Genomic DNA, 15,650 nt, shown 5'->3' on the forward strand with positions numbered 1-15,650 from the left:
GCCCCGCCTCCCTTTTGCGTCATCTACTTCGCGCTGGGCCCCTCCTCCATCGCAGCCCGCCTTCCGCTCAGATAGGCCGAGGGGCGGAGCCGCAGGTCGCCCAAGGCCCAAGCCAATCCGGGCTCTCCCCGCCCCTCGGCGGAGCAGGTGTCCCGCCCCAGACCCTGCGCGCGCTGGTGGCTCAACGCGTTTGTCTTGCTTGGGCTGTGGTCCCAGCAGAGCGATAGGGTACGGGCGTCGTGGTATACACAGGGTCGATACCCTGGCGCCTCCGATTGGCGCTTCACTGCAGGAAGACCTCAGGATATTTGCACCAGAGCTCCTTATTTTAGAGGAAAGGTTTGAATCTAGGACCTGAAGTTTGGGGACTATCGTCTACTTAGTTTTCCATCCAGGCACTGTGCCACTTAACAGCCCAGCTTCTGGTCCCAGAACTCCTCCTCCTCTAAAAAAATCATCTTCGCGAAAATGAACATTTGTTTTATTAAGAACTTTACGTAGAATCATGCATGAAGTACCAATTTTCAAAACTTGGAATATGGTATGGAACCAGAGAATCTCAGAACTCTGTAGGACGCAATGGGTCGTGAACTGTAACCTCCTATTTCATTGTGTTTCAAACTCTTTGTGGTAAAAGACCCGCTTTGTTTTTCAAAGCCATCCCAGATGGGTACTTTTGTAATATACAATAAAAATAAATTACTAGAAAAATGAAATAAAACGCAAAAGGCATACAAGCCCCAATTTTTTTTTTATTAGCTTCAACAGATGATACTCTGCCAAACTGCTATAAAAAGCTTACTTTAGGTTTCTGGACTATTGTGGACTGGTAACAATGTGACCATCACCAGTCCCGGTCCACACTAAGGAATACTGCGCATCGTGTATCAAACTCTGTGGAACATACTTCATTTCATAGACTCTTTCAAAGTTTTAGTTATTTATGAACAGCAATGATCTCTGAAAGATATGACTGAGATCATTTATATTGGCTTTTGAATACCCTAGAGGTTTTGATTAATTTGGTATCAGTTTAGTATGAGATAAATCTTATACCAATAAAATTAGACTGAAAGAATAAATGTGATTATTAAAAATTTGATTCCTAAATTATCAATTCTTCTTTATTATTTGGGTGAAACTCAGCTCCTATCCTTAATCCCACTTTCAACTATTCTAAGAGGCCACAATTTAATAATATTGTCTCAAAGTCCTGGGGTAAAATTAACCCCATGTTGGGCTGCACCCTGCAGTCTTGCAATCCTTGCAACTGCCCAGTCGCTAGACCAAAGAAAGAACTGGAAGTCAGCTACAGAGACATCAATGATTTATTGCACAGGGAACCTTACAAGTCAGAGGCAATGATCCTGGAGTGACACCCCACTGTGTATGGCCAACAGCAGGCAGGACAAGGCAGCAATCTTTGCTACACAGTGGAGGAGAAGGTTATCAGTAATAGGGGATTTGACATCAAAAGAGCTCCTTGGTTGCCAGGGGGACTGCTGGAAGGTCTTGTTCTTTGGGTTAGCAACCATTGCAAGGGCCAGATTTTCTTGTTGATGATCAAACATACTGGAGTCATCCTGGTCCTCGGGCTAGAACAATAGTTAGCTGGGGGTTGGGCTGATCATAGAGGTAGTTACTAATTAAACTTGCAGCTTAGGAGAAGGGGGCAGTCATGTGCATAAGGTAAGGGTGAGGCAGGGCCAGGTAGGGCAGGGCTGTACAGAGAGCAAGAGAGCGGCCATCTTATAAGGCCTGACGGTACACCCCAAACTTCAGAAGCTAGACCCAAAGTCTCCTTTTAGAGTGTCCTAGAGCTCAGAGATGACTTGTAAAACGAATAAGAGAGGGGACACAAGGGTTGTGTGGCTACCTATGAAAAACTCATTCCTACAAATAAGGTGAAGATGCAGCATCTTCACAGTCTTAGGATGACAACCAGTGTAGTGACTTAAGTGAAGGCCTGAAGACTTCAGAGCAAGACCAGCAGTCTCTCCTTCCATCATGATGTCCATCCAAGCCAAGTGAGGAAACCTCGGTCTCCTCTTCCTTCTTTCAAATAAAGTCGCTACTTTCAAGGTTCTGCAACCTTTGAAAGACAGGCTGAACTGCTAGAGGTGCCAGAGAGACAAGGAGAATAGAACTCTGTTGATGACAGATATTTAATTTTGTATTTTAAAAATATTTTATCACATGTAGGATACTGCTCAATAAGTCATAATGCATTTTTATTTACAAGTAAATGTAATTTTTTATCATCTCAGACTAGTCACCTTGAGTTTGTATTGTTCATGGACTATTTTCCTGGAAATATCAGAAGGAAACACGGTACACAGTGATCCCATTTATCCCAATCCTTGGCCCCATGACTGGAAGAGTAAATGTAGCCGCTTTACCTTTGACTGTCTATTCACTACTTCATATAATAAATCTGCCTTTACCCTAAACCCTGAAACTGATCTCTGATTTCTTTTATCATGCCTGAAATAGCTCTTAGGTAGATAAAGATGAGTAAAGTTGTCTTTAGCCTCCATAACAGAGCTCTGTTCTGGGCCCTTATAATTCTCTCCAGAACTAACTTCCCTCTGGTTTGCAAACAGAGGCAAAAGAACAGCTGCCAGTAGGGTCATGTGATTTTTCTTGTAGATATCGTTCATCTCTTTTTTTCTTCAAATCACTATACAACCAGCCTGCTGCAAAACTACTTTGAGAGTGGGATTTTACCCATTTCATTAGATAGTAAAAGGTCATATGTTGCTTATACATAAGAAGCTATTGCTCTGGAGGACTCAAGGACCAGAGGATGTTATAAGTGTATATATTACTTTTTCAAATGCAAATGAGTATAAAATTATAAATGGAGATATATCAGTTTTCTAGTTCTTAGCACTTGAAAAATGTAGTGCCCTTCAAGTTGTTAGTTAAAATATAAAAGAGCAGACATAATCTCCATCCTCAGTAACAAATTATATTTTCAGATATATGCATAATATGTATCTATGGCTTATCACGTATGGACGCAAATGTATCACTCATGTCTACCTTTAAACTTAGGCAATAGGTGTTGAGAATAGAATTGTACCTCTTTGAGCACCTCTGCTGTTCCTGTTTTTTTTCTCCTTCACCCCCAATACCTCACTCTCACTACACAGATACTTGAACACCTGGCCTTTAGTCCTGGAATCAAACCAGACACTCTGGTGGTCAGAGCGTACATTCATGAGCCCTCTGGTTATTCTCTGGGAATTTATATCCATTCCCTTACCTACTATGGCTATCACTGAAAAAAAATAAGTTCATATTACTCAGATTATTAAAAGTATAAATGTATTCTTCAGGGCCCAGGTAAGACATATGTTGTTTTGGGTGGTTCCATCCTACTCTCTATTATGAAGACTGAGTCTGTATTCTGGTTGTTCATAGTTTTTTGTTGCTTTTTGTATGCGTGAGCAGTCTTGAGATAGATAATATTTGGATTTAGAAGGGATTTCTGTGTATCATACAAGACAACTTTGTAACAACAATAATAAAGTATCCCTAATTCTCGACTAGATTCCCTAGAACTGGACCAATGTGAAAACATAAAATCCCAATCTCTAGTATGTTTGGATATGCCAGGGACCAAGGTGATTTTCTTCCAATAAATAATCAACTAATACATGCGAGGCCTACGTAAATAACCCTCTGTTGGATAACCCTCAACAAACAGGCACCCACACCACATACACCCCTCAACTGTGTCCCCACCCCCCATCACTTCTCCAAAAAGGATGTAAGGGAATAAGGAGTTAAGGGTAATAAAACCCAGAAACAGTGCTATTTTCACAGAAAAAAGGATCCGTCAGTAGCATATTTCTTTAATCATCGTTATTTACAATTTATCATCTGACAGACTTACAGAGAATAAATAAAGAAAAGACAATATACAATTGGTATATCTCATTTCTTTTTCTAATACAGAGAATTTTTATGCATTCTATTTTGGAATGACTAAGATAGTTTTAAGCAAAAATTAAATCAGTTTGCTATTTACCCCTTGACAAGACACATCATCCTCCAAAGCCTGCAGAATAAAACCCAGATGTTTCCTCCTCATAGGAAGAGTGCACCACATTGCTTCAGAAAGTCAATCCTCAGAAAAAGTTACCAGACAACGGGGTAGAAGAATAGGATATCATGAATAGTAAAGGACATAAAATGAATAGGCTAGATTACAAACTCTTGGTGCATTTGTAGGAATCCACTCAACTTTCAATTATTTCCAAGCCTCTTTTCAAGAAAACAGTTTTTCACTGCAAGTGATTACCTTATCCCTTTGTGCTTTCCCTTGAGTCTCTTTGCAAATTCCTTTACAGCAATTGTGAATGTGCGTAAGCATGTGCTAGCTTGGGACTCCCATCTTTCTCCTTTGCAGGCCCGTGAAGTTATTGACAAGGTGTTTGCAAGAGAAACTAAAAATCTTGTTCCAAAGGAGCTGGGTTTGGGGCCAGGGTCGCTCCCTGCTCTTGATGGGGTGTCATGTAGAGAAGTACCTTGCATTTCTGTCTAAATACCTCAAAGAATAAGACATTTCCTAGATCAATTTCATCATCAGTAAACCTAGAAATGGAGGCTGTAACTTACAGGTACAAGTCTGGGCACTTTTTCCTCTTTCCTCCTTTGAAAATAAACCCTCTACATTACAGCAAAGCAATTTTCTCTAAATTCACCCTAGTTATGCTGGATGACAAGTTTCTGCTTCTACCTTTTATTCATTCAAAGAACAACATTCGGCAAATATTTGTGGTGTGCTCACTATGTGTTAGGAACTTTACAGGACATGGGGTATACAGAGTTGAACTCACGTATACTCTTGTGACCCTTAAACAGGGCAGCTTAAAAATGCCATCACAAAACTCAAAGCTGTAATCCACAAAACCAGAGTTTCAACTCCCCTACCCCCTCCAAACCTCTGGGCTACAGCTGCGACCTGTAGGTTGCAGCTGTATTTGCATTTAATTTGGTCCAATGTGGTTGCTATTCCATTTAAGAATAGTCTTTTAGGCAAATGAAACTTCTCTACTATTCTGAGAATAGTGGTTTGCTACTCACTAGGGGTCTCTACCATTGTACTCTATTCCTTCCAAAAGTTCTCCCTGGTGTCATTAATGAAGTGCCACCTTAGCTCTTGACCAAAATACTGATTTATTCTAAAGTCCTCTCCTTGCCATCATACAAATCCTACTCGTAGGAACTGCAGAAACCACCTATAATTAATTTCCTTCTATCCTAGCTAGTGAGCTGTGGGTCTTACTGTCCTTTGTGTTGCCTGATTTTTCTAAGCTGTTCTTGGATTGTTTCAGATGCTGAACAGCCAAACTAGTCAGAAAAGGTGGAAACAGTCTAGGTAGGATATTGCTTATTGATAAAGGAACAGATTAATTTGTTATATTCTCTTTAGGATTTTATAGAATTGTATCCAGACAATGTCTTTCCTGATGCAACCAAGAAGACCAGGTTACAAATCAGCAAGGGTTAAAACTATCCAGAAATGAAATGTGTACATGTGAAGAACTGGTGAAATCTGAGTAAGATCTGTAGTTTAGTTAATAGTATTATACCAGTGTCAATTTTCTGGTTTTGAAACTGGACTATGGTTATGTAAGATGTTATCAATGGGAAAGCCTGGTGTTAGGGAAAGGCCACTCTATACTATTTTCTTGTGAGTCTTAAAGCATTTCAAAATAACAGGTTGAAAAAAAAAAAAGGGATACAGCAACTAAACAAACTACCCACCATGGCCTCAGCCAAGCAGTGTAGCTAATTGTAGCAGAGAACTCAAAATGCCAGAAATCCAATAAACATTAACCATTCCAGTCTCTTTCCATCTCAATTTAGCATTCCAAGACATTTACCAAGTGGAAAAGACATTCATCTGTTTCTATAAAAATGTTAAATTTTAATTCAGAAGGAAATTCCAGCATAGATCTGGATCTGTGTCTTCCAGAAACCTACCATATGCACTGCCAGAGGTCAGAGGTCTTACTGAAAAGACTAAGATGGCAAATTCCTGGTCTATAAACTCAATTTAGGATCAAAGCCTTACTACCTCTATACTGGGAGTAATTTAAGACTTAACTGTAATTTTCTCCATTTTTGGGGGTATATTTGGGCAAAACAGATGCTATTCTGTTTTAGACTATTTCCTTGGAACATCTTCATCTCTTTCCCCTTCTTCAGTTCTCCTTTACTCAAAACATATGCTTTAGCCCCACATCATGGCTTTCTTGTAGAAAGTCTGGATGAGACTAGAAAAACACATGGTTCCAACATGGCATGTACCTCTTTGTGCAGATATCAAACAAGATTTAGTCTAGTTTAACTTAAGCCTGTTGTTCCAATGTTTCCCTGTGGCTTTTCTAGGCACAACAATGATGAGCATTATTTAAAATGGATTTCATTAACAGAAGCAAAGAAGGGAACACAAAGCCTCATGAGCTAACATAAATTCCCCATCTCTTGGTCTTCATTTCCAAAGCAGCACTGGGAAAGCCATGTCCTGTTCAGACAAAGAGTTGATTTCTTCTCACCACCATTAAACCCCAGTACCTGAGGTGGTCTAGAACACACGTGTTCAAACTGCCTCCCTCTCCCACTTCCTGTGAGATGAAAAGGTCATTCCCTGGTGGTTGCTTGTGTGTTTTTATGTTCATGCTGGGCTTCCCTTTTCTTAAATCTCTGAAAAGCTCCCTTCCATGTCATACTCTGCACCTGACTTTTCATTTTTTAAATAAATATTTTTATAATCTCTATCATCCAGAATTGCTTCTCTCTCCATATACATCTATCTTTTAATCTTCAACACACTTACTTTCTATCCTCTCTCGGCTCTCTCTTCAGAGAGATCTGCTTTCATGCTTCAGAATGGATTCTCAACAGCACCCTCTGTGTCTATCTTGCTTGCCCTGACCTCCCCCATCCTTCTCATGCACTCTCCATTATCCTTTATTATGTAGCCTTCTTTCTAACTCCCACATGCCCCGTCCAGTCACATGCACGTTCATTTATTCATCCTTTGGTCCATTTCCATACAATGCCCTTTGTCATATAGTCTTATACATTTGCAAGTGATCTTTCCAAAGCATTAAAACCACATTTCCCCCTCGGGGGCCTCTTTCTACTCCAGATCTTTTCTTAGCACGTATGTGTCTGGACAGCACATCAAGATTTGGACTTAGCTATCAGCACATCCACCAGCAAAAGTATACATTTAAATCTGACTACCCCAAAACCACAATCTGTACATAAAATATTTCACATATATCATGAAGAGGATAACTTCCTAGAAAGGTAACAAGGCCCCACTGTTTCTCATCCCTTTTCCTATCTCCTTTTCTACATAATTCCTAGCTTCATTCTTCTAATTTGGATTCCAGCTACCTTTAAAGTCTACATACTAAGCCTTTGCCATTGCACCCTGTTGGGTCTCTCAGATTTGTGCTGCTAAACTCGATGGGTCTGACTAAGGGAGAAGTTAAAACTGTATCTGTAGTACAAAAGCGTTAGCACCAGAAAATGGTGCCTTCCTCATCTCAGAAAAAGATAACTGTACCTGACAATACACATTTGCCAGCTGCTTGAAATAGATTACCTCTATGACTCAAAGCCAGAAAAATCCAGACATACTAAGTTCATTTTAAATATGATTTTTTATGGGATCATGAAATGCAGTGTATTGATGCAGAATTGTAAAAAGAAGTAAGTGGAGAGATATTAGGTGAAGGAAGGGAAAATTATGTCTTTCCTCTTGCCACATAGGAAGTCATGGCCTGGTCTGGATGTACTCCTGCCAGAAGTACGTGGATAAAGGAGAATAAGCTACAGGCCCTGATTTCAAGTCCCTGTGATTCTACTGAAATGGAATGATTAACGTGTCAACTTGACTGGGACATGTGGTACTCAGATTAAACATTATTTCTGGGTGTTTCTGGATGAGACTAGCATTTGAATTGGTGAACTAAGGCAGATTGCCCTCTCCAATGTGGGTGGGCATCATCCAATCCAATGAAGCCCTGAATAGAAGAAAAAAGTAAGGGGGAGTTTGCCCTCTCTGCCGGACTGCTTGAGCTGACACATCAGTCTTCTCCTGCCCTCAACTGGGACTTATACCATTGGCCTTCTGGTTCTCAGAACTACACCACCAGCAGCCTTCCTGGATCTCCAGATTGCAGATGTCAGATTGTGGGACTTCTCAGCCTCCATAATTGTGTAAGCCAATCCCCCAATTCCATATACATATATAGTCTGTTAGTTCTGTTCCTCTGGAGAACTCTGAATAATACATGAAGTTAACACTGATCATGGGAAGGTACAGAGTGTGGCAGGTCCCAAGTATAAAAGAACATGTCTGGCCCTGCATATATCAAATGAGATAATGTATGTGGTACACTACATGGTAAACTTTAAAGCACTGAACAAATGACAGGTGTTACTATTACCACTATTATATTGGCTTCCCTACATGATATCTTTTGCTGACCACGATCTTCAGAGCAGGAGATGATCAGATAACTGAGTCTGCATCAATTGTAGATCCAGTTATCTGATGAGCACTGAACATATCAGAACTGGAAGAGACTTCAAGACCATCTCATCTAACTTGTTCCAATAAAGAAACAAAAGTCCAGAGAAGCAAAGTGACTTGTCCAAGATGATACACTTGGCTTAAGGCAGAAATAGGGTCAAAGCTCCCAAACTGATGTTCTCTCCAAAGTTAGTCCTGGGAGACACTGAAGACCAGACTCACAAGACAACCATGGGGAAAGGGTATTTTCTAGGGGAAGGAAGATGACCTGCAAAATGAACCTTGGGGATTGGGGATTTATGCTTCTGCTGTGGCCTGGAGCAACGCTGAAGGCTGGACGGGGGAAAACACTCAAGTTCCTGAGAGACTGTGTAGAAGGTGGGCTGGGTGAAGGCAACAGAAGCAGACCCAAGGGGTCAAGCCTATTTCTTCTAAGTTTGGGAAGCTTATATTGTGATCTTTTCTTGTTTCTCCTCAGAGGGAATTGAGGGTTCTCTTTCCCTGTTTCCTACTGAATCTGAGGATCTGTGGATTGTGAAAGCTCAGAATCTGTTCTGAGGGGACTCTTATTTGACAGTGTTATCAGTATCCATGGATTCTGAAGCCAGAGACTCAAACTTTCTTTTTCTGCTGGTCATACCATCTCCAAGGCAAGAGTGTGAACACCAAGCAGCAGCAGCGAATGACTCCTCCATGCTCAACCTGCTCCTCTCAAGGGACTCCTAGGGTTAAAAGGACATTAAGCATCATCTCCCACAACCACTTATGTTTGAAACCCTATTGACAAAAGGACAGTGACAAAGGACTCCCCATCTCTGGAGGCAGCCCATTCATCCTTGCATGTTCTACCTCTGGTTATGTTTTCCCTAATAAGGAGTGGAAACCAATCTCCCTGTAACTTTCCCTCATTGGTCCTCAGTCAACCCTTTGGGAACGCTCAGAACATATCTATTCCCTATTGTACATGACCTTCAGATTTATGCCTGAGAATTTCAATCACCAGCCCTTGGGTTCCATTGGGTATTCGTCCATTAAAAGAGTTGGAAGATTTGGAGAAGATGAACCAAAAGGCCTAGGATCAAGATATCAAAAAACAACAGTTTGTACTGACTCAAAATCAGGCTCTCACTAAAACACACACCTGAAAATGTCTGAACAAGACAAGAGGAGGACCCTCTGCAGAAATGGATATCACATCTGTTACCTGTCCTCCACAGGTCTCTTTTCCTGTGTCCATTCTCTATTCAAGAATACTTCCATGCACGAAGCTTTTTTTTTTTTTTTTTTTTGCAAATGACGATTCCTGTTCATTGAAGTAGATATTCTTTCCTATGTACATCCTCTGTATTTCCTATGCATAGAGATCTCAACCCTGATCCCTGTCCATGAAGAAACAAAACACCCATTCAAAGAAGCTGGGTTTTTTCAAGCATGTTAACATCTACTTTGCCAGGAGAGGAAAATGCAGAGTTCAGGACATGTCTACAGGCCAAATTAGGAAATTAAACCATTGGTGACTAGTTACTGAATACCATTTCATCAGATTCTCCACACTTACCAAGTATTTTCCCTAAGTCTAATCTCATGTTTCCTAAGACATTACTATTCTTCAAGTTTTTCTTTCTGAAACCATTTTTTAAAAGATGACATGGAAAACATATTGTAGAATCTGCACATTCATAAACACAAGCATATTTAACCTTTATAAATTATGTCAATTATCTAGCCTTTGTTATCCAACTTTTTCAGTATATCAAGTAAGATTCTTTACTAGATTTTATCTGCCCTATTCTGTCCTAGGCTTTTTTTTTTTTCTTTTTAGTTCTTTAATGTAAAAAAAGTATATATGTGTCGGAGTAGAGAGTGGGGGAGTGGAGTGGAGGGAGACGAGGGACAGAAAGAGATAAAGGCAAACAAGCCTCTGTCTCTCAGGTCCATTCAATGTCCAAATGGAGTGGCTTAGGCGTGGGTGAGTGGTAGGTCTTGTGAGGAGGACCTGTTGCCAGGCATTGACAGCATCACTCGTCCCCTTGCTGAAGAAGCAGAAGGTGGATTTCCTGGAATGAGGGACGGTGCTTGGTGTCTCTTCTCCAGCAGCTGAGCATCAGCTTATACACAGAGTCAGGGCAAATGGCAGGCTGGGGGAGGTAAGTCTTTGGAAAGAAAAATGAACAAAAAATGAGAATATTAAGAAGAGCACAGAGAAAGGAAGAGCAGTTGCATCATAGTATGATTTGCCCACTCCCCATTTTCTTGGACTTGGAAAGTGAAATGATGGGGTGTCTATTCTTCCTATTCAGGAGAATTCTAAATCCCATCAGTCCCTTTTCCATTCCTTTTGTCTTTTCCAGTTCTCTGGAACAGAATTTCCTGATGGGCCATCCTGTGGTCCCTACCATCATGCAAAAGACGAAACTGAAGCAAGAAGACATCTTAGACTGGAAAGCAAGTGATTAGAACACCAAATCCTCTATTTATAACCTAGCCACAGTGAGGTTTATTCTGATTGAGCCAATCACGGCAAGGGCAGAAAGTATATTAGTTGCCTCAGCTCCTTTATTGGAATAAAATCCTAGTCACTGAGATGTGGGATATATCCATGTAGCTCCTAACCATAACCTTCTCTGTGCTCCCTCTCTCCTGTACTGGCCCAGGGAGAGAAGATTGGATTTCTTCTTTACATTATTCACCAATATTTGTACATTTACCCCCTCTACAGCCCTGTCCTGAATTCCAGCCTAGAGTTGTATTTGGCTCTACTCCCAAAGCACCAGTTACCGACTGCTTCCACCAGCAAGATGCCACTCTATTGACTCCAGGTCATCTCCTGCTTGCCTGTAATCTATTGCTGTCATTTCCTTACCTATGTTTTTTAACACCTTGGTATATTGACATATTCTCGAAGCAAACCTAAATTTCTCAAGCTCTTTGAAATATGGGTCCAACATTTGCAGCTGGTAAATCATTAACTATTTCCATCTTGCCTTCTCCCACACCAACACCAGCTTATGTCATGCATCATAGGATCATAACGTAGCTCTATCTTTAATTTTTTTTGGAACCTCCACACTGTTTTCCACAGAGGCTGTACCAATTTACATTCCCACCAAAAGTGCACGAGGGTTCCCTTTTCTCCACATCCTCACTAGCACTTGTTGTTTCTTATCTTTTTGATAACAGCCACTCTAAAGTTGTGAGATGATATCGTATGATGGTTATGAGCATTCATTTTTTAAAATTTAAACTTTATTTATTTATCCAGTCATTCATTCATTTATTTTTGGCTGCATTGGGTCTTCGTTGCTGTGCATGGGCTTTTCTCTAGTGGCAAATGGGGTCTACTCTTCATTGTGGTGCATGGGCTTCTCATTGTGGTGGCTTCTCTTGTTGCGGAGCATGGGCTCTAGGTGTGCAGGCTTCAGTAGTTGTAGCTCGCGGGCTCTAGAGCACAGGCTCAGTAGATGTGGCGCACGGGCTTAGTTGCTCCGTGGCATGTGGGATCTTCCCAGACCAGAGCATGAACTTGTGTCCCCTGCACTGGCAGGCAGATTCTTAACCATTGCACCACCAGGGAAGTCCCAATTTTTAATTATTTAATTCCATTTAGACCATGAGCTTTTAAGAAAAGTGCTATCTGAGAATTCTTTACAGTTTGTAAAAATAAGTTGAAAACAAAAATGTCAAATACATTTTTAAATTATTGAAATTATTGTTATAGCCTTCCAATTGAATACAAAAGATTTAAGATTTGCTTAAGCTGTGAGCCCTAAGTATAAGATTCTTTCTAGAATTTGTGCTACTGAAAAGTTTTCTTCTGCATTATATCTGCTATGTTCAACAAGTTGGTGACATTGTGCCATTTGAAAACAAATTAGATCACACATGTGTAGTCTAGAGACCATAAAATCCATCTAGCAGCTGACAGTGTTGAGAAATTACTGTCCTTAATTCTAATGTCAAACTTTTAAAATTTAAATACTGAAATTTTAATAAAATTTAAAGTAACTAAATTTTGTAAATTGTAATAAAATGCAAATTTAATAAATTATGTTTAGTAAGTTCATATGTTAAATTAAATAAACTTTTATCAAAAATTTAAACTTATAGATGAGAAGCTTACTCAGCATATAATGGTAATATTTGGCTTTGGTCTTGGCTTCAGTCAAATATTTGACTTTATTATTCAAATGCAAAGCAGACAGTGGACATAAAGTGGGGGGAGGGGAAGCATGCCTTTCTTGCCTGAATGTTTGATAGTTCAATTTTCCCTCGTGTAAAATTTGTTTTTTCTATGTGGGATTTCAATCACTGAATAATAAGATGAGGGAAACTGAAAGGTTTAAAATATTCCTCCCTTTGCCTATAATTCTAGGATGTACTCAAGTTAGAATCATTATGATAATAAAATTACACTTTCTAATTGAATGCACCACCTTTAATTGGCCACAAGAATCTAGTAGGTCAACCAGGTGGCCACGATGTGCTACTAGTCCAGGAGAAAAAACATTTTTCCTTTTTCTACTCTCTTATCTCATGCACACCGGAGTAAATCTGCCCTTTGCCAAGGTAAGAAGGCAATTACCTCATAACCGAGATAGATAATTTAGATCTCCTGCTACCAAAATATCTGCAGAGTATCAAGATAAAATTCTAGGACCCCTCCTTCCTATTTTTAAGCTACATATTGTACAATCTCTAGTCATTCCCTTATCTTTTGCTTGCTTTGATCCATTTAAGCCACAGAGGATCTACTTTTAATCTTCTGCAAGAGCCTTCTCCCTCTCCTCAACTGTTATCATCTTCCTGCCTGAGATGCCACACTCCAAGTGTGTGCTGTAGCCAGGCCACTCTGGGGGCTCAGTGCTCCCACCACCAACGAGCTTTCAATCCCATGTCTCATAGGAACTTTAAACACTGAGTCATCCAAGGAATCTTGTAGTATCTTAACTAGGAATTGGGGCCCTTGTAAGCTAAGAAGCCCAGCTTTTCTGAGTCCTGAAATGCCACAGCACCTGGGCCCAGAGGTGCCTTCCAAGAACAGCAAGGCCAGGATGTACCTGAAGGTCTCTGGACATGTAAGTCGAGAAATATTTCTAGATAGTCCAAACCAAGTTTTTAACGAATGCTAATAAATCCCTTATTCACTTTTAAGCTTACGTTTTTGTTTCTATGTTTCTCAACCAGGAAGACAAACCATAGAGCCTAGACCAGGAAATAGATCAAACATGAGAGATAGGATTTTATTTTCTGGTATCTTTGAGTTGGGGAGCAGCCTGAGGGGACCCCTCATGTTCTCCAATGACCAACAGGTTGGTACATGGATAAAGCAGAGTGTATGGATGCCTAGGGAGGACCTTGGTCTCTCACATCACCTGGATAATTAGTGACAAAAGCTCTTGGTCTTTTACATTAGCTGGATAATTAGAGACAAACAACAATAATCCAGGTAGCCCATTTTCCAGCTCAGACCTATCCTGTTAAGTCAGAACTTTTCTTTCTCTCTCCTTCAAGAGCACCCAAGGCCACATCTCTCCACCCCCAACAGTTCTCACCTGCCTCCCTTGGTCTCGGAAGAACTCTCCAGTATTCTCGATGACCTGTTCATCTGACAGCTGGGAATAGGGCTGTTCCTGGCAAAAGGTGAAGGTCTCCCACAGAGTCACCCCGAAGGCCCACACATCACTTGCTGTGGTGAATTTGCCCTGTTTAAATAAGAAAAAGAATAATCTGTGCACAACAAGAGCTGATTAGGTTTTCATAATCTGGAGTTTTGCCACTTTTACAACCCAGGGCAAGGAATACTGGGACTGCCAATATACTCATGGGCGATCTGGAAACAACAATAGGAAGTTGTTTCAATGCCAAGCTACAGGCCCTTTTCTCACCCTCAGGATTTCTGCTGAGGTCTACTTCTCTTAGAGATGAGATCCAAGGGCTGAAAAGGACGCAGCCGTAAGCTATCTGACTCTCCCAGTGCATGTTAGAAGGTCAAACTCTAGGATCTAGGGTAGCCTTGGAGAAATGCCCAGGGGAAAAGCAAAATTAGAATGGGAAGCAATTGTTTCTATGTGAGAGATACGGAAATCTAGTGTAAGTGCCCGGAGTACTTGTTTAACTCGTTCGTTAATCGTCACAGTCTTGAAGGATAGACTAACGAGTGACAGCAATGAGATTCAGATGCAATCAGCATGTATTAAATACTTGCATATGTTCTATTCAATAAATACAGTGCTGATATAGATGATATTATTTATCCTTATTTTTCAGATCAGAAAACTGAGACGAGAGGTTTACTAAAATTTCCTGGTTAACAAGACCATTAATAATGGAAAAACTGAGATTTGGACCAAAACCCTCTGAATCTTGGTCTAATAATCCTTTACAACACCACACAATACCTTTAAAGGGAACAAAGCTTAATAATCACATTAGAAATGAGTAAAATATGTGATTCATCTATATAGATGATAAAGATCTTTATAAGGATTTACATAAAATGGTATATATCACAGCATCATTTATAATCAAAGGAAATTGGAAAGTACTTAAGTATCAAATTATAGTGACATAATTAAATTATAGGATATATCCACACAATAGAATATTATGCAGCAATTAAAATCATGTTTTTGAAGAATATTTACTGCCAGTGAGAGAGAATTGTATGTGCATAGTATCATCCCAATGCGTAAAATAATTATATATATAATACATATATTCAGAGAAATACATGTATAGAAAAAATCCTCAAAGGAAATACACTAAAATATTAATATTAATAGTGGTCATCTTGGTGAGAGGAAGGGGATAACTATACATTTCTTATTTCAACATTAATTATGAACCCTATAAGATATGAACAAGAAACAAACAGATTAATAATAAATTAACAAAACTAGATTGCTATAAGGCTTTTCTCTGTAATATTAAATGACAAAAGACAAAATTACACATACACAGCATTGTAGGAAGTAAAAGTTTAAAGTCTAATAATTCTATAAGTCAGCTAAGTGGTATAAAATCAACAGTAAATTGTCGCAAATATGCATGGTCAGAAGATATATTTCTAAGAGGTATTTGGAAA

At 39.8% G+C, this 15,650-nt stretch overlaps 1 protein-coding gene across 4 annotated transcripts in view; it reads right to left on the reverse strand.

The window, feature by feature from the left end:
- Window positions 1–9,982: 9,982 nt before the first annotated feature.
- DDR2 (discoidin domain receptor tyrosine kinase 2) overlaps window positions 9,983–15,650 on the reverse strand; it is a 151,011-nt gene continuing 145,343 nt past the window's right edge. For all 4 annotated transcript variants that reach the window (XM_081223781.1, XM_081223780.1, XM_081223779.1 and 1 more), the window contains 2 exons: window positions 14,119–14,268; window positions 9,983–10,719 (listed from right to left, as the gene is read on the reverse strand). In XM_081223781.1, coding sequence (XP_081079907.1) covers window positions 10,585–10,719; window positions 14,119–14,268 — 285 coding nt within the window. In that variant the 3' untranslated portion in view covers window positions 9,983–10,584. The remainder of the gene's footprint in view (window positions 10,720–14,118; window positions 14,269–15,650) is intronic.

This window comes from Mesoplodon bidens (genome assembly GCF_964165515.1).
Source record: "Mesoplodon bidens genome assembly, chromosome: 2".
NCBI classification, from domain to species: Eukaryota; Metazoa; Chordata; class Mammalia; order Artiodactyla; family Ziphiidae; genus Mesoplodon; species Mesoplodon bidens.